At 44.6% G+C, this 27,177-nt stretch overlaps 1 protein-coding gene across 7 annotated transcripts in view; it reads right to left on the bottom strand.

Annotated features, from left to right (window-relative positions):
* The window catches only part of Cd44 (CD44 molecule (Indian blood group)), an 83,978-nt gene that overhangs the window by 37,169 nt on the left and 19,632 nt on the right, over nucleotides 1-27,177 (bottom strand). For all 7 annotated transcript variants that reach the window (XM_005364087.3, XM_013352760.2, XM_005364088.3 and 4 more), the window contains exons 2-5: nucleotides 13,287-13,452; nucleotides 9,525-9,658; nucleotides 3,598-3,666; nucleotides 1,030-1,251 (exon numbers count right to left, since the gene is read on the bottom strand). In XM_005364087.3, coding sequence (XP_005364144.1) covers nucleotides 1,030-1,251; nucleotides 3,598-3,666; nucleotides 9,525-9,658; nucleotides 13,287-13,452 — 591 coding nt within the window. The remainder of the gene's footprint in view (nucleotides 1-1,029; nucleotides 1,252-3,597; nucleotides 3,667-9,524; nucleotides 9,659-13,286; nucleotides 13,453-27,177) is intronic.

The following is a 27,177-nucleotide window of genomic DNA, read 5'->3' as shown; positions in this document are numbered from 1 at the left end:
GTGAAGACTTAGCTGCCCTTTTTGGTTTGAATAGTCCTCCACAGAAGGAGCCTGGTCAACTGAAACCCCATTCTAAACAAACAACAGGGAAGTACAGAGAGGGAAATGGAGGAGATAAGGAGCTCTGAGCACCTTTCCAACAGAGCCCAGCTGCACAAACCCAAAGTCCCTTAGCCACACACCCAAAGAGCACTGGAATATTCCCTAACAGAGTACACTCTAGAGCACTCCAGCTGGCAAAGGCACTCAGAAACCCCTCACACCACTGTGAGTTTGACCATGCTCCAGAGAATATATGGGCAACACAAATTACTTTTGATATATTTGTTCTTTCTTTTGTTATGGTTGTTGTTGTTTTTCTTCTTCTTTGAGGGGAGGTCAGAAGGGTGGGGGATGGACCTAGGAGGACTGTGAAGTGAGTGTTATGTACATTGTATGAAATTCCCAAATAATCAATAAAAATATTATGCTTGTAAAAAGAAAACCCTTCACATTGTTCCTTGGACGAAAACACAGGAATGGTTAGAATAGTATGGTTGAGGACTATAACTGGATAGTACAATATCAGAACCTTGAAAATGAATCAGATTAGTACATAGGGGTTTCAGGCAGGGCTGTAGAAGGAGCTCTTGGGATACTGTGCACACTCTGCAGCCGTAACTTTAAAAGAATAGCCTTATGTATAGTGAAAAGCAACAAGAATGAACCAAACAACAGCAAATATTCTTTCTGTAAGAGGTCTCAGGTAATGCCCAGTCATCAGCAACAAGAGAAAAGAGGCACCTCCCTGAGAAAACCCTTCCAGAATGGCACACCTTTTCCCAAACTAAGAGGAACAGAAGCAAAGATGGAGGAAATGTGAAGAGCAGGAGGCAATGTGCACCGACCAGGAGCATGGACAGGCACAGGGACCTGACCCTTGATGCCCAGGGACAGCAGAAAACACCTGGGTGTGCATCACTCAGGAGGGCTATTGGCATTCACCAAAGAGTTGCTATTGGAAAAACACAGCTATTCCCTTCTCCTTACTGGTGCTCGGGGTGCTCCTGGTGAAGTAGGATTCATCCTCATCTCCAGTTGCGTGTTCGGTGGGAAGGAAGGTGTGGAAAATGTAGCCTTCTGAGGTGCTCTTCTCACTGGAAGATCCGCTACTGACATCAACATCAATAGTATTTGAGGCATCGATGTCTTCTTGGTGTGTCCTATACTCTCCCGTCTTGCTGTAGCGGGTGCCATCACGGTTGACAATAGCTAAGGGGAGACAGAGGGCACCTTCAGAACCTCACAGCAAATAGATCTTGAGTATAGGAAAGACAGTGGGTTGTGGTGTGACATGACTTTGAGGCTACCTGCACTTGCTTTAAGAACATCTGTCTGTCTAGTGCTGAGATACAGTGAGTGAGATGAAGATGAGGCAGAGAAAGCTGAGGTGCTAGGGAGTCCCCACACTTGAACTGAGCTAGGGATATCTCTAGACAAGGTAACCCGGGAGCTTCAGTTTCCTTACTCGTAAAGGAATGGCACTGCCTTCTGGATGGGGTCGTGATTAGTGTCCAGCATAGTAGTTAAAATAACTGGAGGCTCAATCCACAACACCTCCCCCGCCCTTTACAGTTTCTTCTGAAATATGTATAAATTGTGTTGCTTTTAATCCCATCCATCTCCAGAAAGGATCTGAAATAGAGTTGTATGGCCTCCACAAAGAAGATTAATTTGTAATCCATTAGAAAGGTTCTTTCTAAGGGGTAATTTTTGCCAGTTTACGCAAACCCCTATTTCTGGGTAGAAAACTGATTTGTCTAAATATTACCAGAGATTCAACCATACTCTAGGAAATTCAATCTTAAAATTGGCAAATACACACACACACACACACATACACACACACACACACACACACACACACAAATCTTTGGTTTAATAAACAATTGACCAGAATAAACCAGAGGAGAAAAAGTACAAATTAATTTTTATCCATCCTTAAAATGTATTTTTTTTGCCTTGAGCCTCAATCATTTGCTATACAAGGCTATAAGTGTGTATTCTCTGGGAATATTTTCTGTCGAATGGCATAGGTGGTACCAAGGATTCCTTATTTTTCACTTGTCTAACTTGCTTAAATGAAACTATTAGTAAAACAAGTGTTGGAAAAAACTTTCAAAGGTCTCAATCACCGTAACAGTGACTGCAGAAAAAGATCTGAGATTATTGACTGCGAAGGGCTGCATTCTTCTGCTCAACTTCAAGCTAAGACAATGTATATTGCCTTACTTTTAAAAAAACGTATAACTTATTTAATATTTGCTTGTGTGCACCTGTATGAGCTTAGTGTACCATGTGTGCAGGAGCCCACACAGGCTAGAAGAGGGAGCTGAATCTTGAACTGAAGTTGCAGGCATCTGTGACAACCCTGTTGGGGCTGGGAACTGAACCCAATTCTATGCAAAAGCAGTTAGTGCTCTCAACACTGAGGCATCTTTCTGACCACCAGATAATTTATGAAGAATGAGGCTTATTTTGCTATAGCTCAGTCTAGGCTGAGAAGTTCAAGAACACCACCACAGTATCTGCTTGGGATCTGCTGAGGGTTTTCTTATTGTCTGCCATGGTATGGCAGAGAGTATCATGTGACCAGACAGCAAGCAAGCCTGCTTCTTCTCCTCATCACCTTATAAAGCTACCAGTGTCATAAGGCCTCCCCTTCTCTACTCATCCAATACCAATCACTTATCAAAGATCTCAACCCCAATTACTATAAATGTGTAAAATTGAGAGGTATGTTTCCATGCATGAACGCTTGGAATGGACATATTCAAACCACTACTACTGCCGTTGTGTCCACACACCCTGCTGGGGTCTGGGCCCAAGGGAGCAGAAATAAACCTTTTTCAACCCTGTTCTTCTTTCCAGTGAGAAAAGAAGTGAAGGTACTAGGGTTTACAAGTTAACTGGTTGGGAAGTTCTGGTGAGTGTTTTCCATCTTCTAAATTGGTCCACACAATTGTCTACAGATTATCTGAGGTGGCTGTGGTATAAATGATATTGAAACACATACCAGGAAGCTTGTGGCTTTCATAATCAAGTACTTTAGTTATATCAGCAAGAGAATTCCCATGTGGGTGTCTCCATCCCTCAAACTGCCTTAACCTTCTGTGTTATCAGAGCACAGCTCAGGTACCCAGTCTCCGACAGCTTGAAGTTAAAAACTATCATTTACCTTGTCTTGCACTTAAGTTGAATTGTAAGGTTACCTTCAACTTATGGCAAATGGTGTTAGTTCTCCATTTGCAATTTCTTTGGAAAACAAATGTATTCTATGTAGAAGAGAAAGGTCAAGTAGACAGTGACACTGTGGAGTACACAGACGGGGTCCCAGTGTGCAACAGTGGTTTTCAGATGACTGATGCTTCAGGAGTGGGGCATAGGGTAAATCAGAACAGTTTCAAGGCATCATGGGAAAGGGGAATGGGGTGTTGATCACAGCCATTATCCCCTTAGGGAAACAACTTAATAGCCTATTTGGATATTAACAGTAGTAGATGAACACACCTCTCCCAAGATTGAGACCAACCACCCCAAACTAGAAGAGGTACGTACTTATGGTCACTGGTCCGTCGAAGGAATTGGGCAGATCTGTGACAGATGTACAGTCTTCTTCAAGGGGCGCTATGGGGAAGAACAAAAAAAGCATGAAATAAAAATTAATAATTTAAAAAACTTCTCACAGCTAATATGTCCTATTACTCAGTTAGTATAGAGTTTGTCCTAAATAACTTCTCCTGAAACTTGATAAATCTATGAGGAACTTCTCGACCCCTTTTGATGTGATTTTACAATCTTATTTAATGTCAAAAATTTACTATTCCCACCCCGGTAACATCACTCACTAAGAAGCACACGTGTTCTAGGGCAAATGTGCTGACATCTGTAATCCCGGAGCTGGGGAAAAGAGACTGGGTTATCCAAGGACAGTGGGAGACATGCATATACCTGGCACGGTGACGAGCCTGATGTTTCATGTTTAATTAGTAATAAGACAGATGTGGCCCTTCTCCAATTAAGCATACAATTAAAGTGGAGTCTAAATCTCTTTTCAGTGGAAAAAGATTTGTGTAATCATTGTGACTAAAGCTATAATGAAAGCAGGTACAGGCTATTATGGAAAATCATTTGTAATCCCAGATATCAATGGGATGCTGGGAACTGTAGTGAACACACACGATTGACATGACTACCAGAAGACTATGAAGATACTCAATATGTTATAAATAGATGTGCTAGTTAAAATAACATAACTAATGAATTTACCTGATAACCAAAATATTTAGTAACCAACAAATCCCCAGTCACTTATTACAGGATTAATTAATGGCTTCATTAATTTGGCTGGTATTTGTGAGTGCCTCCTCCATGCGCAGGGCTTCACAGCTAGGGCTAGCCGCCTTTGGCATGGGCACCCACGCTGTCTTGGCATTTATCATTTGGCTTCTTTTTTCCTGTCTTCCATTTATCTTTTACTCCCACTCCTTCTTTAGGATTCCATGCCATGACTTGGGCTAACCGGTCAACCCTAGGTGTTTCTAGGCGCTTTCTGGCCAGTATTGCTTAACACCCTCAGAAGTCAGGACCAATAATTCCTGATTTGTGTGTTATCCCTTAAATCTTAGATGCAGACAACAGCAATTTAACCACCACCCCAGTGATGCCCAGATGTTTTATCAGTGGGTATGAAGCTTTTGAACTGCGGGGAGCTATAAAGTGGCATTGCTTTCATGTAAAGGTTGGTTCCACTTGTGTACTGTAGGGCTACCCGCTCTGTTTGTTTTTCTGAGACACAGGCTGCTCTTACTCTCATAATCCTCCTGCCTGAACCTCTTAAGTGCCGGGCTTACAAGAGTGCCGCCCTCATACCCAGCTGCACAACAGCTTTTATGGTGACCATGGCCACTTCGGCGTTAGATGACAATTTCTTAGCATGCTTTCTCCTAGAGCTGCTTTCTGGCAAAGAGAAAAGAAGAAAGAGATTGATGGGTGGGTGTGTTGGAGGGACAGGGTAGCAGAAAACGGGCAGACAGGGGTCACAAGGAAGGCAGGTGTCAAGCTTTTTCAAGTTCCCTGTCATATACTGTTGCCCACTCATAACACGGGCAGAAGCAGAAATTGGGCAAGCAGGTAGTGGCTGCTTCTAAGTTACTAGAAACACCTTTTGCCAAATATAAAGAGACTCGTTGTTTATTGTTTATTTGTTTGTTTGCTTGCTTGCTTGCTTGTTTTTTCCAGTCAGTTCTTTAAAAGCAAAAGCTGCTGTCAGCTGTCAACAGCAGGAGGAGAGTATGTTTTATGGAAAGTATTCTTGTAAAAGTTGCTATGAAAAGTTCACAAAGGGAACCTTTAAATGAGAAAGTCACCAATGGTGAAGTCAGTGCTCCATCCTTTCCCCAAACCTGTCACCATCATGTGTCACCTTTTCATTTCTTCTCCATGTGCACTATGATCTAAAATTCTCTCGCTCATGTTACTCTCATATGACTCTCACGCCACCCACCTCCTGCTTCCCACCCTGCCACAAAGATGCATGGACTCTACTAAATGAGTAGTGAGTTCGTCTGCTTGGGCCAGAACTTTGCGTGAGAACAGAGAGACACTTAGCATCTATTTGTCAAATGAGAGAAAAGGGGAGTAAAGGTCCCAATTCCCACCCTAAAGATGCTGTCTCCTAAAATGGTTCACAGCTATCAACAGGCCTGTGGAGAAGCCTGGAGAGTGAGGCCCTGAGTAGTTATTAAAGTGTTAACTGATTCTTTCTAAGGATCACTTAGCATTTGCAGGCCAAGTGAGAGAAGAAGAAAGCAGACAAAAGATGAGCCTGCTTCTATCCCTGATTCTAATGAATTTACAAGGTCATCACACTTATTTCTCTACCTCTATATTTCTTAAGACATTCTTCAAAACACCCTTATTTAAGAATGCCGCTACTGGAGAAATTTGGGGGGAAGGGTGCCTATTTTCTTTGTCTTAGGCTGAGCCAATCTGTGAGATGCTTCTGGTATTTGGATGCGGAGCATCCTCAGGAGTGGGGCCTGTGAGTGTCTGGAAGCGAAGTTGTAATGAGCTGAGCATGTCAACAACACTGAGTCTAATCTGTCAATGATGAGAATGTGTTCCCATGGAACCTCTTCATGCTCCATTTCACCTCAAATTTCACACAGAAATTCAGTCTGTCCAGGATGCCAAGATGCATGGTGACCCAAATTTGCAGTTAACGTATTCCTGCCCATGCCACTCACGTGACCTCATTAGATGGAGCTTCAGTCTCTTAAGCAATGCACTGCTGGGAGTGTCCCCAGCACAGGGACTTGTTAAAGAAATTCTAAGTTGGGCTTCCCCGAGGCTGTATTCTTAGAAAGCTTGGCTCCGCTGGCTCCAAAGGACTAAGATAGTAATTATTTAGTCTAGGTGTCAGTCTCTGGATGCCGACAGGAAGGGTGCTTCCTCTAGGGTTGGTACCTTATAGGTGTTCCGTGAGTGAATCTTCCAAACAGCTCTCACATGAATGAGTGAATGGACAAATCACGAATGTAAAATCTGCTCCTTATCTCTGCCTAGGAGGAGGATGAGGCATCTTACTGAATCAAGCTTTAAAAGATGGCTTGAGTCAGCCATCTTCGTCCTCTCCACAGAAGTCACCAGACTCTTTATGTTGGGTCTTAGATACTGAGAGAGGGCAGGAAAAAAAATCACACAGCCTTTTCCTGGCGTTTGCTGTGCTTTTAACTGGGGGGGGGGGGTCACAGAAGTATAGGGTTTAAGTTTGTAGAAGTTACCTGCTATGGTATTGCTGGCTCTTCTCCCTGTTGCTAGTGTACGGGCTCCCACCTCTGGGACCTCCAGGTTGCCGTCCTGAGCTAGGTATAATCTAAGATTCTTTCCAAGATGTTCTTGGCAGCACACTGGAAGCTGCCAGGATCTTCACTTCCTGCCCTGACATCCATGATGTTGACTATACTCAACCTCAGCCACATTTATTCTTGCCTCCCTTTCTGCATTTTCTGTCTTACTCAAGAAGACTGTTAATTCCTTTAAGACAAGAAACACACTTTTTGGTTATTTCTTGCCCTCTATTTACTTAGCACAATAGTGTGTAGATACTATTAATAAATATTTATTGTCTTTGAACTTAAAGAAAAAGCATTAAAGCTTATCAACACGGACTCCATGTGGAAAATAGATAAAAAATGAAACGTAGTATTATTTTTAAACTTTACTGCTTCTAACACAGTCATTTGGGGAGGAAGCAGAGCGTTGGTACTTCTCCCGGTTTTTGACTAAACTAACACCTGCTTCTCTAAGGAGAAAAGAGTTCATCAACACTGGAGACCCCTGTGCTGGAGATGGACCCAAACTTGGGGGTACCATGAAGGACACAAAGAAAGCTGCAGTAGCTGTTTGCCTGAATCATTTTGATTCCTGACCATAAAACAGTATGTGCTTTTGCCTGTTTCAATTAAATTTCGTAGACCCTTAACTCAAAGTGACACCAGCTTGTAAACCAGCCGAGGCAGTGTGAGAACATAGTCCTGTGATTTACTGCGTACTTTCACGGAACAGGCTTCAGCAGGAGAAGCAAAAACAGAACCTAAAGACTGGGAGCAAGCCGGGCGGTGGTGGCGCACGCCTTTAATCCCAGCACTCGGGAGGCAGAGGCAGGCGGATCTCTGTGAGTTCGAGACCAGCCTGGTCTACAAAGCTAGTTCCAGGACAGGCTCCAAAGCTACAGAGAAACCCTGTCTCGAAAAAAAACAAAAACAAAAACAAAAAAAGACTGGGAGCAGCAGGCAGGATCCCCCCAAACTGCATTGTTGCCACCCGTTCAACCCCTTCATTTCTGACCCCCTTGTACAAAGATGGAAGAAGTTAAGCCAGGGCACTCTTTGCCTACTTCCTATTTACCCATCTGAGCTTGGGGGTCATTACATTTGGTTCATTAATTCACATTCATCCGTACACAGGGGACGGACAGTGCCCTGTGTAGTTTCAGGTGCACTTCCTCATTTTGATTCAACTCCATGTATGTTCTTTGTTCATATGATAGGGAGAGGTAGACTTGCTTTGATTTTTCGCCATGTCTTGTGTGTGTATCCATGTCCCATATGTACTTGGAAAAATTCACTGGGTTCATATACTGTATTTCAATTACTTGGCTTCAATACACTTCCTTCCCCCAAACTCTACATTTTTCCTCTGAATCCCCATGTGTTCCTCAGTGCTTGTGAAACAATGGGTAGGTGGCACGGGCACACTTAGACACTGGCACAGTCTAAGGACACTGATGTAATCTCCCGCTGCCCTCCATGCCCCCTGTTACCTTAAAAGCCCACACAGTTTTTATACCCCCCCCCATGGTATTATACCAGCTATGGTCTCATGGGAGTAAAGTTCTAGCCACTTTCCAGCCCTTTTAACATCTTCCTTCAATGTCTGAGGAAAATTTACAGTCCTGGAAGATACGACAAATTCACGTCAAAGTTTTTCCTTCCCTAACATATAGTTTCAACCCTTCAGGGAACTAGAAGATACAGTTTGAAAACTGAGACTTTTGATGGTTGGCATTTAAAACTTTGACATTTATGGTTTCAGTTCGTCTCAAAAGACTTTGAATAATGTATAGTGCACAGAATTCTTTGATTTTGTGTGTGTGTGTGTGTGTGTGTGTGTGTGTGTGTGTGTGAGTGTATGATGGCTTGAACAGACTTGTAAGCATGACTTCTAAGCTCATGACTGGGAAAGTTTTCATAGACAAAGGAGGAAGCCCAGCATCTCGGTTTTCATTTAGCTTTCTTACTCCTGCTGGCCTCAACCACTGAGTAAGGAACCTTTTCAAGAAGGCTAATGCTATCATATCCTCTTTGCTTTTTCACTAGCTCCATTTATAATAATATTCTCAGTCATTTAGCTTACACCTCTAAACGATCAATAGATGGGTACCACTTTTCTGCAGAAATTGCTTCGATTTCTCAACCCACTGGAGGCGCTAGCCACACCTCCGCTAAACCTGTATAACTTCTTTGCCTGTAGCTCTATCCTCTGACTGGGCTTATGCCACCTTGTATTCCCTGATATTTGTTCAGTGGAGTTAAGATGCTCTTGTGCCCACATCACATGGCCTTCTCATCTGCCAAGAGCTCCACTCCCTTGACTGTGGCTCTCCAAAGCACTTCCTCAGATGTGCCCTCCCTGTTCACCTCTCAAATAACAAGCATCCCCTGAGTTTGGGCCTTCCTATGGTGCCTTTTTTCTTTAGCACTCTCCAACCTTGTGTCAAAGAATTGATATTTAATTGTTTATCATCAGCTTCCCAAGCCTGGCATGTTAGTACCATGGATACTAGAGTCTAGCTCTTTCTTCTGTTGTAGAGACTCCTTTTGAGTGGAAGTTTCAGGAATCTCCACCCATGCTTTGACTGAACTACAGTCAGCCAACCATGCTCCCACAGACAGCCCAAAGACCATGCACTTAGAACCCACCTGAGGCATTGAAGCAATATGTGTCGTAGTGGGAAGTATTGGACTGGAGGATATACACTCCTGTGTTGTTGGCTGCGCAGATGGCATTGGGGGTGATCCTCGGGATCACCACATTGTCTTGTATGAATCCATACCTGCCAAGGGAAAACATGAAATTATTAACCTGCATGGCCAGGATCTCATTTCATAATATCCCATCAAATGACATTTAATGTGCACAACACCTCCATGTATTCACCCCAAGGATGATAAGGGTCCCAATAACCAAGTTCCATAAAATCCAAAGTCACAAGCACAGGAAAGTAAAGATGGTCAAAGCTGATGGAGGCAAAGAGAGTTCGTTTAAAGACTGGGAACTGGTGATCATTCTTGTTTTTAACCAAAAAGATTCAAGAATAAACAAAATCGTTCCATACAAAATTTATGGCCAGCAATGCTATTAAAGGCATCAAGAAGCCTGGGTTCCAGAAGAAAAAACTACACTAGGAGATTTGACAGTGAATTAACTTTATACTTTCCAAAAATGACATAAAATGAGTCAGTCCCCTAAGGTGGCAAATGGGTTGGTCCTCCTTTCAGTCTGCAATTCTAGAGCTGTCTTATTTTGTCCCTCCTTTCTTGTCCTCCGCTTCTCCCTTGAGCCCCTCACTCCTTACTATGGCCAACATGAAGCCTGGCTCCTGTGCTGACTTTGTGAGCCACCCAGACCCGTGGAGACAAATTGGCCATCATTGAACCGAGAGGAGGAGCAATTAGGGCAGCAAATGGCAGTGGGTCACTTAACAAAGCTCTTCAAGCCACACCCCATCCGCTCCTACACCTATCTGGGTGTTTCTGGGAGTCTGCTGGGGCTGGAGGCCTTTTCAGACATAGTGCGTGTCACCACCATCCCAGTGGCCATCTAACATGAACACGAAATGCCTCGAAACATGGCATGTGGGTGGAGAAAATGCTGCTCAAGAGGAAAGAGGTGGGGTGACGGCAAAAGAGCAAAGAGGGAGATGCTAAATTTGGCAGGGTTTGAGAAGCACAATGCAAGCTAAAATGCACCTTCTTTTAACTCCTACTGTTGGGGCAACAGCACAGCCTGCAGCACCCAGCAAGACACGTGGAAACGAGAGTGACTTGGAAGCTCCTAAGCTCAAAGTCTCTCATCGTGTCGGTGTTGCAATGGGAGCTGGATGACGAATTCCTCGTCCAAACCGACAGGCTGATTTCCCCAAAGTCTTCTTAGCCCAGAGGTGGGAGGGCACACAATTAAATAGCAAGAAATTCTCATGGACCTGAGCGTTGTCCCTAATCAGGGTGGGGCAGACAAGACAGAGTCCCTGCTGAGGCTTTGTCCCAGCCTGTGAGACTATGCCTTCTGACTTTTGGCAGATATCTGATTCCATAGCTACCTGAGGGAAATTATGAAATTGAGTTTTGAAACACTTAATACCAGTATGGGTACAATGACAGATTTGACAGATTTCTGCAGCAGAAGTTTATCTTCATATTTCTTCTAAATAATACTCCACAAAGAAACTACTCTTCATCCTGCCCTCCTGCATCATATTGACAAATATGTATGAATAATACGTATATATGCCATATACATATATTATACATATACAAAATAGATATTCCAGAATTGAATACATTCTTATATTCTCTTGGTGAGTTATTGTGAATTTTTACCACATGACAGTTTTATATGCATGTACTATACATGAGTTGGGGCATTGAAATTTCTATACATGTACATGGCGTGAATGAGTGACTGTCCATAAGGAGGACAGTCCTCTTGTACGCTGTAAGATTGGTTACTCAAACTGGTTTAATAAAATGCTGATTGGCCAATAGCCAGGAAGGATGTATAGGCGGAACAACCAAACTAAATATAATGGGAAGGAGAAGGGTAAAGAGTCAGGAGACTTCAGCAGACACACAGAGAGAAAGATGAGCACATAGTACTGAGAAAAGGTTCCACCACATGGCAGAGTGTAAGTAAGGAATATGGGTTAGCTTTAAGTGTGAGAGCTGGTTAATAAAAGTAAGCCTGAGCTATTGGTCGAGCATTTATAAATAATACTAAGCCTCTGTGTGGTAATTTGGGAAGCAGTTGCTGGGTATTTGGGATCAAGCAGCTCCAAGAGAGGAAACTTCCACCAACAGAGAAAAGACATATTTAGCTAGTCCTTGCATCCTCCCCCTTACTCATCCTTTCGAGGGCTTAGTCATTACACTCAGACTGATCACAACCAAACTGAGACTCCTCTACTTACAATCGGTGTGATCCATGACAAGCTTTAAGGCTCTGTTGCTTCATCTATAAAAAGTCTTAGTAATAAACAGAGAAGTTTAAGGATGTTCCCATCAGCTCAGGACTCTGTATTCATTCCTCTGGCTCTCAACAGATGAGAAGTCATTGTGTTTCACAAGTATATCTTAACTGCATTTCACAATCAGGCCAGCTTTCTGAAAGCACTTTCTTAGCCCTGTGACCTAATCAGGGCCTCATTTTAAAATATAGCCTTGGGTCTTGAATAGACGGTTTTTGCTAACCAGCCATCTTTCACGAAGGTCATGGGTCAGGTTCTGTAGCTCCAGAGCTGTCATTCATCCTTTGCCATTCTCCTAGACTTAGCTCTGAACCCTTCGAGACAGATGTCCAGCTGGCACTGCTCAAAACAATGAAAATATTCTCTATATAATCTGCGACATTTGATAGGGCAGCTACCAGGTAAGTGAAACATAGCTAGCGCCATAAAAGAATTCATTTTCATATAACCTAATTTTAATCAACTTAAATGTAACTCAGCACGTGTGGTTAATAGTTACTGTGTTCGACAGAGCAAGAGTCTCAGGGACCTAACTAAGGGCCAGGGATAGATGCAGTTCACTTCCATTTCACAGCTTCCTTGAAGAGGGCTGCAGCTAGACTTTCTAACAGCATTCTGTTTTCATGTGTGAGCACGTACGGAGAGGCAAGAGAACCACACTGCTTAAGCTGGAGACTGAGGTGGGGATTTAGAGCACATATGAAGATTACCCAGATCTTCTAGTGAAATCAAACCACACCAACCACTTGACTGAAGGCGTCACCAAGATCCCATTTTGTGGCCACTGGCCACAAAAACAAAAAAATGCACAGGCTGCCCCTGCCTCTTACGATTATTGTGGAACAAAATGATTTGAGGAAGGTCCTCTGGGGCCTTGGGTACCTTGAAGAAAACGTCTCAAGGCTTCTGATAACAGCTTATTTTAATGTAGTCTAGCTTTAAAACTTCCATATCCTTTTACTTACGTTGTCAAATCATAGCAACACAGAAGACAGCCTAAAAGCTCTGAGAGGGAGGTTTGAAGAACGTGCCTTGTGTCAAGTCTGCACAGCCAAGACTCTGCCAGCTACCTATTTATTTTAAACACTGTTATTTGGCTCGTGTTTTCTTGTGGTTCCGACAATGATGCTGAATGTTTCTTCAAAGCCAGAGGAGTGCTACAGGAGCACATTAGGCAAAAGGCTTGCAACTGATATGACCCTAATGGCTGACCCTGACTCCCCTCCCCCACGAGCGAGCACATGATTCACCAAGGTGTCTTCTTAAGCTGATTGGAAATTCCAGTTGTCATACCAGTTTAGGCTGTCTTGGTCAAATTAATAGGTAGGGATACCTCTTTAGGCAAGAACCCATTCAACTGTTAGGAAGGAGCCTTCCAGCTGTAAGCCCTGCCCCTCCCCAGTGGACTGTCCCCAGAGAGAGAGTGCTGGTCTCTTACCTGCAAGTTTCAAACCCTAAATCCAGAGCCTTCAGCATCTGATCCATGGTGGGCAGGGTGCTGTTGAAAGCCTGGCAGAGGTCTTCTGCCTCAGTCCTTGAGATACTGTAGCGGCCATTTTTCTCCACATGGAATACGCCTGCAAAGCGGCAGGTTATATTCAAATCTGTGGGATCAAATGGAAATGGAAATGTTAGACTCTTCTGCATGAAAAGTTTGCACAAAACTAGATCAATGGTAAGAAGTGCTTACAAGTGAAGACATAAAAGAGACAAACAAAAAAAAAAAAAAAGAAAGTCAAACAGCAGGTTGGGGTGATGGCTCAGCCAGTAAAGTGCTTTCTTTGCAAGCATGAGAACCTGAATTTAATCCCCCCAAATCCACATATAACAGGCTGGCTATTGTGGCCAGCATTTGCAATGCTAGGGCTGGATGTGACAGGTAGATCCCTTGGGCTCACTGCCCAGGCAGCTTAGACTTCTTGGTGAGTTCGGGGCCGATGAGAGACCTTGTGTCTACAAACAAGGTGGATGACACCTGAGGAATTACACTCAGTGTTTTCTTCTTGCCTCAACGTGCATGTGCACACGTGTGAGCAGGCCTATAAACGTGAACACGCACACACACATGCATACCCATGAAAGCCGAAGACTGCCCATGGCATCTCATGCTTGAAATCCCAGCACTTGGGAAGCTGAGGTAAGAGCATCACCTAAGGTCAAGGTCAGCCTGGGCTACCTGTGAGATACAGGTCAACCACAGCTACAGTGTACCCTTACCTCAATAACATCAACAAAAATCCAAATAAACATCTCTACTGATGCAGCCTTCAGAACTCACTCTGACTTTCCAAAGATACATCAAGCTTAAATCTGAGACCTGGCAGCATAAAGGACCCCCATCCTTAAAGAATCTCCGTCAATGAAGAACTCATGAGAAACTGACCAAATCCAGGGGAGTTATGAAGGAACACATGTCCGCTACTAAGAAAACTACACACACACATAATAGTATTGCATATACAGTTCTGTACTTAGCTCCACACTTATTCTTACACTGTGAGCACACTTCCACCATCATCTGGTGCTGCTCCTTACCTTATCACTTCTAACACTATATACTCAGCTGCACCCAGAGCAAACTTCCTTCTGGTTAAGAGCAATGCCATCAGGCTGCGGCCTCCCTCCCTCTCGCGGGCACTGCTCCAACCCCAGAGATCCCCCCTCTGGATTCCATCAGGCACTCTGAGCTCCTCCAGACCTGAGACCACACAGCTGCCTTCTTTCCTGTGTGGAACACTCTGTCCTTAGAGCCACACGAATGGTTCCCTTTTCTTCTGAATTATCATCCCACCACGTTTTCTCAGCAGTGCCCGAGATACCAGGCTAGGATTTAAAACCCAGGTCTGGAGTCACAGAGAGGCCAGATCTGGACTCTCCAAAGTTCAAATCACCTTCCAACAAAAATTTGAAGCTGGAGAAGGAATTGCTGAAGGAAGTGACTGGACCGTTTCTCTCTAGAACCACAAGCTCTTCCTGAAGCAAACTTTGTTCTACATTTTGGAGTGGGCTCTGGTGGGAGAGGAGGTTTTAACCCCCCTGAACTGTCCTTTGATAATCTTGAATCTTTGGGGTTCTGTGTTGCATAATTGTCACCAGTACCCTAAAAGGTAAGCTCTGCTTATATACTTGAACGCTAAGAATCAGAATCTGGGGAGGAATGAAGTAACTTCCACAGGTCTGCAGCTTTTAGATGGCTGAAGTAGTAACTCCTCTCAGATGGCTTGACCTCCCTCAAAGAGGGGTTTGAAGCAGTTTTTCATGTGCCCAACATTCTTCATGTTTAAAACAGGGGGGAGGCTCACCTAAACCACTGCTTCATGACGACAAAAGAGGGCCCATTATTATGAAGTATGGTTATTACAGGTGCCAGCTGCCTTCTCCTAGAGCAGGAAGCAGGTTCCAAACATGACAAGGCAGTGTCAGACAGATGCAAAACAAAGAAATGATAAGTCATCTTGGAGTAGGCCCAGGCCACGCAAGTTCGTTTCTTTGCCTTGGTTTGTGTCATCAGCAAGCAGCTACTTTAAAAACAGAAACAAAGCCCACGAAACCTGCAGGGAGGCAGTTGCAGTGAAGGAAAGATGCTCTGTGCAGCTAATTCCTTATCTCAGGGGCCCAGCGCTCGCGGAAGCCACTCATGCAGCTCTTGGCTGATGAAGCAATGCGCACACCCGGAAGGAAACGCACAGGCTCCCGTTGAAACGCTGTTTGTTTTGACTGACATTTGCAGCTCAGTCTCAGCTGGCCAATTTCACAAAGGGACCCTGTCACTCAGGGAGACAGCCCTTCCAGGCCTCTCCTGATCCCGCATACAAAAGGAGAGAGAAGTGTCTCAATGGGCTTATCGCAGGTGAGGCTGCTGGGGTGACTTCAGTCAGATGCCACCTGCCTGCTCCTGGCCCAGGTGCCTGTTGTCAACTCCAAGGTTAAAAATAAAGGCTGAGGCTTGGACAATGGTCTGGAGATGAGCAGCAGTTTCTTTCTTATGAAAATCGATTCTAGCTTGCCACCTGGCCAACGGGATATGCAAATGCAAGAGAAACCAATGCAAGCGGAGACTTTTGAGTAAAATCCCTTGAGTTCCATGGGCAGTAACCCGTGTTACTGTAGAGACGGTGTGTCCACACAGGATGGTTATTCAGTAAGTGTGCCTGAAACTGCCTGTGTAAGTGGGGGGGGGGGGGGCATCAAGGACGGTACAAGACAGAGAAACTCAGCCTTCATCTTTCTAGCTTAGCCCGACATACTACAGGCATCTGAAACGGTTACTGGGCGAGTGAGACATTCTCAGGAAATATGAAGTACGAGTTTCTGTTTGTTTTAATCTTGTGAGGAGGAATCCTGCTCCTCACCGCAATGGCACCTGGACCATTGAGAGTCACAAGGATGATGCCCCAGACTTCCAGATCAACTGCCACGTGAGTTGTTGATAATCAATCCCTAGGCTTTGGATCACTTCAAATGGGCCAAACCCTCAGGTCTGTGTATCATCTAAGCCCTAGCAATTTATGAAGACATCCTAACTCTTTTCCTTATATTTATATAGAGCCTATTTTTTTTTACCCCAAAGGGTATTAATATTACCAAGCACAATAGCAGTAGTGAATTCTTCTGTACATGTCAGGCACTCTTATAAGCATTTTACAAGTGTTAACTAATCATCTCCTTAAAACAACTCTAGGGTAATATTAATCATCACTCTCCAGATAGAAAAACTGAGGCATGGAGAAAAGAAACTACACAAACATGCCTGAGGCCAAGGAGCTGCAGTGGTAGGGTAGATATTCAAACCCACCCGGACTCGGCTCCTAGGACCTTCTTCTCCTGGCAGGATAGGTAACTCCCCTGGCTTCCTTATCCTGAAAATGCATAGCCAACACTATTTTCCAGCATCATGAGAGCAAGGTGAGATAGAAGTAGCATGGACCACAGAACATCTCTAGCAGAGCTCAGGTAGTGATGGGCCAAGCTCCAAGCAGGGAGGAAGAACCTCAGAATCTCTATCTGCAGTTGGGTCCTCAAACAAAAGCCTCTGGGATCTTGGAGTCACTCTGACTTGCGAGGCAAACATTAGAGCTGGGAAGATAACTCAATCCATATAAAACTTGCTGAACCAGGCATGAGGCCCTGTAAGAAAGACAGCTGGGTGGTGTGCTCTTGGAAACCAGTACTGGCGAATCAGACACAGGCTGATGCCCAGGCCTTACTGGAAAGCTTGCCTACCAGTCAAGGTGAGCTCCAGGTCAGGGAGAGACGCTGTCTCAAAGAAAAAAGAAAGGTGAACAGCTTCTCAGTAGTGAGAGATATGTTGTCTTCTGTCCTCCACACGTGGGCAAGCACCTGAACACCTACACATGTGCACCCATATGCATACATTCACATGTAAGGGAACACACATGCCATACACGTACACATGAAGGAACTAATATTAAATGGCAACCGCACCTCTCAAACAAGCCCTTCCTTATGATGATCCATTAACAATGCTTCCAGCTGAGCCCTCTGGTCTCCAATACACCCCTTTTATCTGAGTGACTTGAACTGCTAAAAGCCCCTCCCTTTGAGAGACAGAATGGGCTCAGGGACGGATGTAGACAGAGGCTACATCACGCTGTTCCTTTAGAGTACTAGTTAAAGCAGGTTGTGAGCAGGGTAGGGGCGTCCCCAGGCCCATCATTCAAGAGTCTGGTTTGCCTGTCCTCCTCAGAAAGACCAGAAAAAGAGACGGCATCAGTCTCCATGGCACATGGGAAATGCAATAGCTTAGCCTAGTTCCCATCTTCCCAACATTTGCCACTTTGCAGGCGGCAGGACTCAGTAGCTGCTAAACTTCTCTTCACGTTCAGCCTTCCTGAAGTGATCACAGCAACAACCTGCTAGAGTCTGCAGGGCTCACTAAATGAAACTGGGCAAAATGGAGCTTCTAATAACTAAAGCTGTGAGTGTCACACTCTTGTTAACTGCTTAGAAACTTCGCCAACACAGTGGCAAAGTCATTTTCAAAAATTGTATTGTTTTGAAATTAAAATATAATTATGTAATTTCCCCCTTACTTCTCTACATCTCCCCAAACTCTTCCATGTCATCCTTGCTCCTTCTCAAGGCCTTTTAACACACACACTCTCTCTCTCTGTGTCTCTCTTTCTCTCTGTCTCTGTCTCTGTCTCTCTCTCTATATATATATATAACATTAAAAGGATATATATATATATCCTTTTAATGTTACTTGTAAGTATATGATTTCAGGGCTAACCACTTAATATTAGATAACCAATTAGGGTACTCATTCCTGGGGAAGAGTCTGAGAAATCCATTTCCAACATGAAGAAACTAAAGTACAAAGTGGTGACCAAAGTTGTCCACATAGAACGGTCAGACTTGGAGCCTGATGTAGACCAGATTAAAAGTCACTCTCAGAAAAGCCACAACTGACCTCTGGCAGGCACATCTCCCTTATCTTTAGTTTCCTTGAGCCGTCGGATCGAGAAAGACAGAGTCCATTAGGGACATCACCCTAGTGATCTAACACTTTGCTTACACTGTAGAGTAAGGGAGAGATGGGTTCTTTTTTATACCCAGTCATTCCCTAAGTGGGAGAAAATCATAACGCCATCTGAAAGGGAGCCACTGTGTAATTTCCACTCAAGTTTCCATTATGTGCTTCTTCCCAAACTTGCTTGAGAGGTAAGTGGGGGTGGTTCCTGCTCTAGGAGGCAGGTAGACTCCCCGTATCTGCTAAGGGCCAGCATCCAGGCTTTGCTGAGAATTCTCTACTGGCCACTAGAATGGTTGAACCCGGAGCTTTGTTTCTATGAACGCTTGCTGTTTTTCAAAAAAGAAACTGTTTCCAAAGACTGATTGTGTTTTTGTAACTGGCTTTATCTGTCTACATAATGAAGTCAGCATCTCTGCCATGGGTACGATATATTCATATCCACACAGATTTAGGCAACCATTTATAAAGCTAGACCTCCTAAAAGTGGACAGCCATATATCCCACATGAAGACCACCAGAAGACACTCACAAACATATTGTGCCCAATAGAGGTGGGTAGCTGTTCAAATCTCTTCTCTAGATGACCCCAAAAGAATTCTAGTTTGCCTGCATGAGCCAACCACATGCCTATCCTCTTCCTGCCATCTCCCCATGAGTTCTGAATCAGAATTCGGTATTTTACTGTTGATTTGGCTCACAGGAGGCTGTGTGTGAAGAGAACTTGCTGTCTTAGCAATAGTAGAATTAGAAGGCAGGCCAGTTCCTGCAGCTCGGTGACTTGCCCAATTCCCACAGTCCACTTATCACGGATTGTGAGAAAACCAGTAAGCAAAGACAGCACCTATTCCTGGTAATGTTTCAGTTTTTAGGACTTTACAGCTAATAATTCATTTTATTCTCATAAAAATCCTATGTAATGGACTACTTTATTAACCTCGTTTTACATCTGAATTGACTAATACATTGAGATATCTTAAGGAACTGATAGGGGCAGGCACAGGCTGAATAGTCAGGCTGATCCTGTTACAGTGTTAAACGGTAGCTAGACATGGAAAGGGTTCAAACGCCATCAGAATCTCATTGGCTGTCCACGTGCTTTGTAAAGCATGGAGAGGTAACCATTAAACAAGTTCTAGAGAGGAGACTAAGGCTTACTGGAGGTGATTTTACGATGAGAGTCTCCTTCACTCTGGTAGGAAGGGTAAGACCTTCACCCCAGGGGTTCAAGCCGCTTGCTATTTGGAACTGCTACCCACTCCCAAGGAAGAAGTCCTGAGCTGGCCACCTCTGTCTCCCCTTTCCTCTTCCTACGATACTCTTGGGAACTGGAACAGTCCGGTCCCAGCAGCAGTTTCAGTTTTCTGTCCAAGTGCTCCAGCCATGGCTAGGCAGAGCTAGTGAGAAGAGCAGGCATTCAGGATTGGTTCACAGCTGGGCCCATCACAGCAGAGTATGCTTGTGACCTTCTGAGATGGCTACAAGCCATCCCAAAGGTCTACACTGACCAAGTAGACACTCTAGACTGATCCAGCTGGAACCTGACACCCTGGATTGACGGTCCTCAACAGGACGGTGCACCTAGGAGACAGCCACCCTTCTGGGCAGTGAGTGGCAGCCCGAAGAACTGGTGAGCCCATCACATGGTCTTCACTTTCCCAGTGCTCATTATTTAAAAGCCAAGGCTCAACTACTGTCCTCGGGTTTGCAGAGCCTACATCTCGCACAGAAGATGATGCAATTCATGAGCCCATTCTGGTCAGAAGCAGGGAGGGAAAGCACTAAGTTTAGAAAAAAAAAAAAAACCTGGTAATTAGATCATCCATGAGCAGGGTAGGACAGTGCAGAGCCTTAAACCAATTATCAGGGAGGAAAGAGCAACTGAAGTCTAGAGTGACTGAGCATGGTTCCCAGACCGTTATGAGGCCAGGACAACCTCGGGGGACACTAACTGCAGAATCCTGACTTCTGCTAACGTGATCCTGCCTCATAGTGTTTGTCATCAAAGGTATGAGCGAGTTGTTCCCAATAAATCCCTAACTCATGGTCATGAAGCATCATCCCGAGGCACATCATGAAGAAATCATTCTTCTTTCCACCCATTTGATGTCTTGGAAGCCCAGAGCTCCCATCTGGGAGCCTTTCAAGCTGTGTAGCCCCTGCTTCACCAGACCTGCTGGTGCAGAATATGGCTGGCAGCCTTCCCATGGTCCCCTCACTCGTCCCACCGTCTGACTCCCATGTGATGGGCGCCTAATGAAAGAGCATATTGTTCAACATCCACTTCCAAACGAGGCTAAAGACCTTGTCAGTAGCTGGACTGCTTTTGGCTGCCCACTGGCAGACCATGGGTTCCTAGTGACTCCGTCTCTTCGGGAATTGCCCCCAAGGCGGGTGAGGGTTTAATGAAGAGAGAAAACAGTCATGCGCAATCATACGGAGAGAGGGAATTTCCTCCAGAACTTGTCCTGGGGTGTTTTTAACTGAGCTAGCTATTCATCCCTTGGCACTTAGAGAGGAACGGCACCCCAATGTCTGGGGGCCTGACTAAACACCCTGATGTAGAAGGAACAAGGAGTTCATCATGAGTCAATGGACCTCTATGAAAGACAACCCTCTCAGAAGCTGTCACCCTGGTGACTCCTGCCAAGTCCTCCAAACAGCGAAGCCATTGCATTGTCTAGAAATAACTTGCGTAGTTTTCAGAATTTAGGGAGAAACCTTCTTCTTGCCTTTTGCTTCAGTGTTGGGGACATGGCAGTGAGAGCCTGCCAAAACTCCCACCCCTTCTCTTAGGTCCAACAGGGTACTTGCCCCTTGGTATTACCTCACTACATAAGAGCTCTGTAAAGCCAAGTCGTCCTTGGGGAACAAGCCTCCAGGAAGATAAATGAGAGAAAGAAACCACAGTGCATACCCTTATATGTTGCCATGGCAACCAGGAAGTCCACTGGCCCCAACACCTTTGTTTTTTTCTCTTTTGGATCTTATTGATTTAGCAGATTGACTCGCACAAACCCAGGATGTGGTAAGCGAACTGACAAAGCATTAGAAACCCACACAGGGTTTTTCCTGCTGCAGTTAGGGAAAGAAAAAAAAATGATAGCTCCACTTTGTCTTGCAATTACATTTTTTCTGGGCAGCCGTAATTGCTTATACATCATCTAATTAGAGTATAGTTTGTGCTCAAGTCTAGAAGCAGCACTTTCAGAGAAGGGTAGCTCAGGAGAGGCGCCTTAGCTGTAACTTGCTTGTATCTGCACTTCAGAAGAGAGCAGTAGAGTCCTGACTTGGTGATATGTCAGAACGCCCATCTGGGAGCATCCAAATTCTGCTCATTACAAGCTGTGTGACCTTGAAACACTCACAACAGCAACAAGGGATACATCTAGTCTTCCTCCCTCCTGGGATAAGATAAGAATATGCTCAAAAGACCTTGTATATATTTTTATGAAAATGGCTTTATGTAATCCAGCAACAGGTACAACGACTACAGGCCAATTGGAAAGCCTTTTAAAAGAAGAATATACATCATAAATACTAACTAAATAGTATAATCATTGGAAATCTCAAATCTAAATAAAATAGATAGCATGAAAATTAGAATATCCTTGGGGCTTGCAAGATAAAAAGGCTCAGAGTATGGGTGTGTACACCTGAGACACACTTAAATCTCAGAAATGTTTTCAAAATTCTTACAGGAGTGAAGACATGTTTTGGTGTTACTCTCTGCAGAACAGAATGTATCAAAGTACTTGAGACCTTTATCTTCTTGTCATGTTGGAATTTATCTCACCAAATATGCATATCAAAAACAGTCCTGTGAAGTCTGGATGGGGAGGTGCTGTGCACCCATTTTACAGATGAAAAATTTAAGGAATGAGAGATGTGGGGAAAGTTTGATGAACATATAGATGTTGCCTCAGGTCACCTGGGTCTACTGGTTTTTGTTGCCCTTGCTTTGGGTTGACATCAGCCCAAGGAGGGGGTGACCACAGCAGTCATAGAGAACAGTAGTGGTGTTCAGCTTCTTCCCCTGACCTCCATGATGCATTGGTAAAAATCATGACAGGTGAGACAAAAATATAGTTGCTTGAGGCAGAAGCAAAATGAGTGCGTTGAGACAAACCTAGAGCCTGAATCTACATGCTGTTCATCCTCAGTCCAGTACCCAGGCTACCCCATCAGGGACCCTGGCACTCCCAAAATCCACTAAGGAAATATCTAAGCCAGTCTGAAAACTCTGTGGTAAAGACCAGTCATTAAATGGTAATAACCATTTGGTCAGTCTTAAAATGAAGCATACTAGGAAAGTGGGTCACCCCACATGATGTCTGGGGAAACAGACAATGAGCATGGAACTCAAGGTCCTGGAGCTCCAGTTTTATGGGCTGTCCCACATAAACTACACCATGCAAAAATGCCTTAGAAATAACAGGCCTGGTATTGGATCACTTTTGTATTTCTCCCCTTGGATCAAACATAAAAATACCTTGCAACTTAATGTCCTCCACAAAGACCCCATGAATTGACCTTGCAGAGAGGAAATAGCAAAATGAGAACTTCCAGGATATTTTGCCATGTCTGTGACTACGTTAAGAGTGGGCCTGACAAAATTTCAGGATTCAGTAACTGAAGTAAGGCTTATTATCCTTCCAGACAGAGTCACCTAGAGGAGGGACATGAAAGGCCATCGCCAGTTCCTGCAAAGCTCGGCTACAGTGCACAGCAGAGGATAGTTCCTATTTTGATTTTCTTTCCTTTTTCTGTCTCTTTTACCCTCTTTTCAAGTGAGAGTCAGATTTTCCAGATTGCCTAGAGCTGCTACTCTGTGGGGAATGGAAGCCCAGATGTCCTAAAGATTCTCCATCATGTGACTTTATGAGCAGCCTCTGGAGGTTAAATAAATGACCTTCCTCATCTGCGAGGCAAGTGAGACACAACTATCCCCCACATCTTACGGAAGTGGCAAAAACTCGAAGTCATGCTAGCAAGCTGAGACTCAGTTTGTGAAAGCGACAGCTGTCACCTTGGGACAAGGAGATTCACATTTAAAATGCGAACCAACAGTAGGGCAGAGTAGGCTAAAGAACTCTGGCACTAAGTCCAGCCAAGCCCTCGGCTGACTTTCTCAGCCCTGCTAACGCAAGGGGCACATGGTGTGTATCTGGTAACCCCTGCCCAATGGCTACCTCATCTCACGGCAGTCGTGGAAGCGCTGTGACCATCACAAGCCTTCATGCAGGCTTTGGGTGACAAAACTGAGGCTGAGAAGTTAAACAATCTGCCCGAGGTGGCACCGTTAGGAGTTGAGCAGACTCCTTCCTGTGTGGTCATGGCAGTCACGTGTGGATGTCTCTCCCTGCTGCACTTTGGTGTCCAGAAGTTCTAGATGAGAAGTGGGGTCATATCTCTCCCTGGACAGTTTGGAGACCATGGACGCAACATTCTAATCCCGTGCAAATAGAGTTGGTGGCTGGGGGAGCTAATTATTACTTTCTCCCCTTAGGGTGGATAATTTCATGCAGAAATCTGCACTGCACTGGAACATAAGATGTCTGTGCCTAAAGAAGGTGGACCTTTTAGGGACCTGTATGAAAAGGAAACTCTTTCTGAACTGACTGGATTTCTACTTGGCTGGAGCAGTAAGCAGGCCAACACCTCTGCTCTGACACTATCCAAAAACCAAACCAAACCAAACCAAACCAAAAAACACACTTAATTCAGCTACTGATGCTCTTAGCCTCTCCCTCCACACTGTCGTCTCAATTCACAGGAAGAACGATGGCACATCCTCTAGCACATCCTCTAGCGGCTACAGCCTTCCACCCCCAGTAGCCTCTGCCCGTTACTCAAAAAGCTTTCCCTGAATGACTATGAGCTTGGGAATAAAGCTGAGTTGCCCATAAACCTTAACACTTATCTGCAAGTCGCCCTTTATCTGTAGTTCACCTCGTAACCAACACTGACTTAAGGTGGATTAAGCTGGAGCAAGTTCAGAGGCTAAGTTGGTGCCTTAGTTACGGTTACTATTGCTGGAATAAAAAAAACACCATGACCAAAAGCAACTTGGGGAGGAAAGGATTTATTTGGCTTCTATATCCCAAGGCACAGTCCACTGAGGGAAGCCAGATGTCATCAGCTCCCACCCACAATGGGTTGGGCTCTCCCTCATCAATCACTAATTTAAAAACGAACTCCAGGCTTCCCTACAGACTAATATTATGGAGGTATTTCTCAATTGAGGTTCCCGCCTCTCAAATAAACCTAGCTGTGTCGAATTGACATAAAACTATCCAGCATAGTTGGGAATTATTATGAGGAAGACCCCATTTCAAACCAAGATTTATGCCTTTACTTTTTCAGTTTTCAAGTATATTAACAAACTGTGAAGTCACACAGCTATAAGAATATATATTTGCGACAACAAAGTATTGTAATAACTAGGCAGAGTTCTAGGTCCCCAATTCCAAAGCTGAAGGCACAGAAATTATCAGGTCACATTTCCAATTTGCTATCTCCCTTTTCCCTTTTTCTCTTTTTATACTGTGTGCTAAAGTGAACAGGTAGAGAGGGGGTGTGTGAAGATGTCTGTGCTTATATAGCCTGTCTGCTGCTCATTCCTCAGATACCTCTGTGTGTACACTGTAGAACACATGCCGCAGAGGCTGCTCTGTGCCGAGATGTTTTAAACATGGGCTAAAGGACTCCCAGGATTAGGACTTTTCCAGTCACCCAGTAAACTGGGAGGCTGTAATTCCCACCTCTTCCTGCACTTCCAACCTGCGAAACTGTATTTGTAACAGCAAGGCCAGCCTCAAATGGCAAGCTCCCAGAACTCATTTCTAACAAGCTTTTACACCCAAGTCAAGCCACAGGGTTTGGACAAGAAGCTTGAGCACTTGTTACGTGTTCACACAGAGTGGGCCAAACATAACTTCCCGCTATTAAGGAAGATGGCTCATGCAAAGACCCACAGGCCTGGAAGCACAGGAAGATACAAAGAACCCCTTGATCAATTTGTCAAAAGAAAATGTGTTGATTTCCCTTAAAGTGAATGGGCATTCAATATGACAAGGGAGCACACCTGTCAAAGGGCTCTTCTTTTACTACAGAGAGCTCTAGAAAGCTCCGGGTGAGAACAAATTGCCACTTGGGATGAAGTCTGTACGTCCCAAAGCACATACCTATAATAAGGGTATGGTGAAAGGTGCTGACTCACAGGACCAGCCATAAAAATATAGATGCATGTGCCAGCTGTGATCCTGAGTGCAGGAGATAAAAACAAATCCCTACCATCAAAGTGTACATGAGAAAACAGACAGCCGATAGATAAGCCACCAACCTATGAATGAGGCAGCTTTAGGTACCAATAGTGCCACAGAGAAAACAAAAGAGGGCCTTGTATGACTCCATGATGGGGCTGCAACTGCAAGTAATCATGAGGTCAAAAGTTCAGTCTCCTAGGAAACCGTGGACTTCTTAATTTGTTTGTTGTTTGTTTGTTTGTTGGATTTGGGTGGGATCTGACACCTGGAGTGATGACTAATCTCCGTTGTCAACATGCCTGGATTGGGATTCACCTGGGAGACACCACGCTCCTGGGATGTCTGGGAGATTTTTCCAGAGACCTTCACTGAGGAAGGAAGGCCCACCCTGATTTTGGCTGGCACCATCCCATGGGCTGGGGCTCAGGACTGAATGCAAACGGTGAAAGAAATAACAGAATTCCCTGTGCCCTGATTCCTCATTTTCCCAAATGTGAGGAGTCCCAGCTGCATGCTCCAGACACCATGAGCTCCACATGCTTGCCCTGTCAGAGTGGACTGTACTCTAACCACAAGCCAAAAGAAGGTCTCTTTCCCTAAACGCCCTTTCTGTCACAGCCATGAGAAATATAAACAAATCACTCGACAAAAGGAAATCTTTCCCCTTACCCATCTCCAGACTGAATTAAATTTGGAATTCATCTTTGCCTTCCAGAGTTCTAAAGGATATGCGCCTAGAATCTGGACTCTGTGGTATAGACAAGAGAGAGCTGGAAGGTAACTATAAGACAACCGAAAGCCCCGGCTCTGAGAGCAAGAGCTCCATCTGGATCATAAGCTGCTTACAGTATTGGGGAAAGTATGGCACTATCTGTCCCTTGTAGAGCTCAGTCAGAAATCCAAGGCGATTCGGGGTTCCAGAGTAGCCTAGCCGTGTGACTCTGATATGGGTGCCAGTTTTACTTTAGCTCCTGGTACGTGGAAATGGCAGGAGTTAACCCCATGGAGTGTAAGCTCTTAACAGACCAGAAATGACTGTCCTGAAGTGGGGCCCTCCTCTTAGCGACAGGATGAAGGGCATGTCATATTTTTTAACCTTTAAGCCTCAGGTTTTTCATCAGTAAAGTAAGGCAATGCTTTCCACATGGAGTGCTTTTCGGGATGAAATGGTGAAACACAGCTAATGTGCTTGGCAAAGTGTCTGAGTTTTGGCAAAGTACTTGGTAGCTATTGGTCAATATCTCAAAGATACCTCAGAGAGTAAGGTGTCTTCAAAGAAGCCTAGAGGTAAATGTAGCTTTTATGCCAATTTAATTTATGGTCCGTCACTATATTACTGATTAAAGCCAAAAACCTCGAGTGTTCAAGTTGAGTAGGATCCAGGACCCAGGCCCTCGATATGTAGCTTCTAACAATTCAAACAGCCAGTGAGAGATCATGAATGAAAAATTGAAAAAATACATAGAGGACGGACGGACGGACGGACGGACGGACGGACGGGTGGATGGGTGGGTGGATGGATGGATGGGTGGGTGGATGGATGGATGGATGGGTGGATGGATGGGTGG

This window comes from Microtus ochrogaster (assembly GCF_000317375.1).
Source record: "Microtus ochrogaster isolate Prairie Vole_2 chromosome 14 unlocalized genomic scaffold, MicOch1.0 chr14_random_1, whole genome shotgun sequence".
Lineage (NCBI taxonomy): Eukaryota > Metazoa > Chordata > Mammalia > Rodentia > Cricetidae > Microtus > Microtus ochrogaster.
The sequence above is the reverse complement of the archived record's forward strand: the minus strand, read 5'-3'. Positions and strand labels throughout refer to the sequence as shown.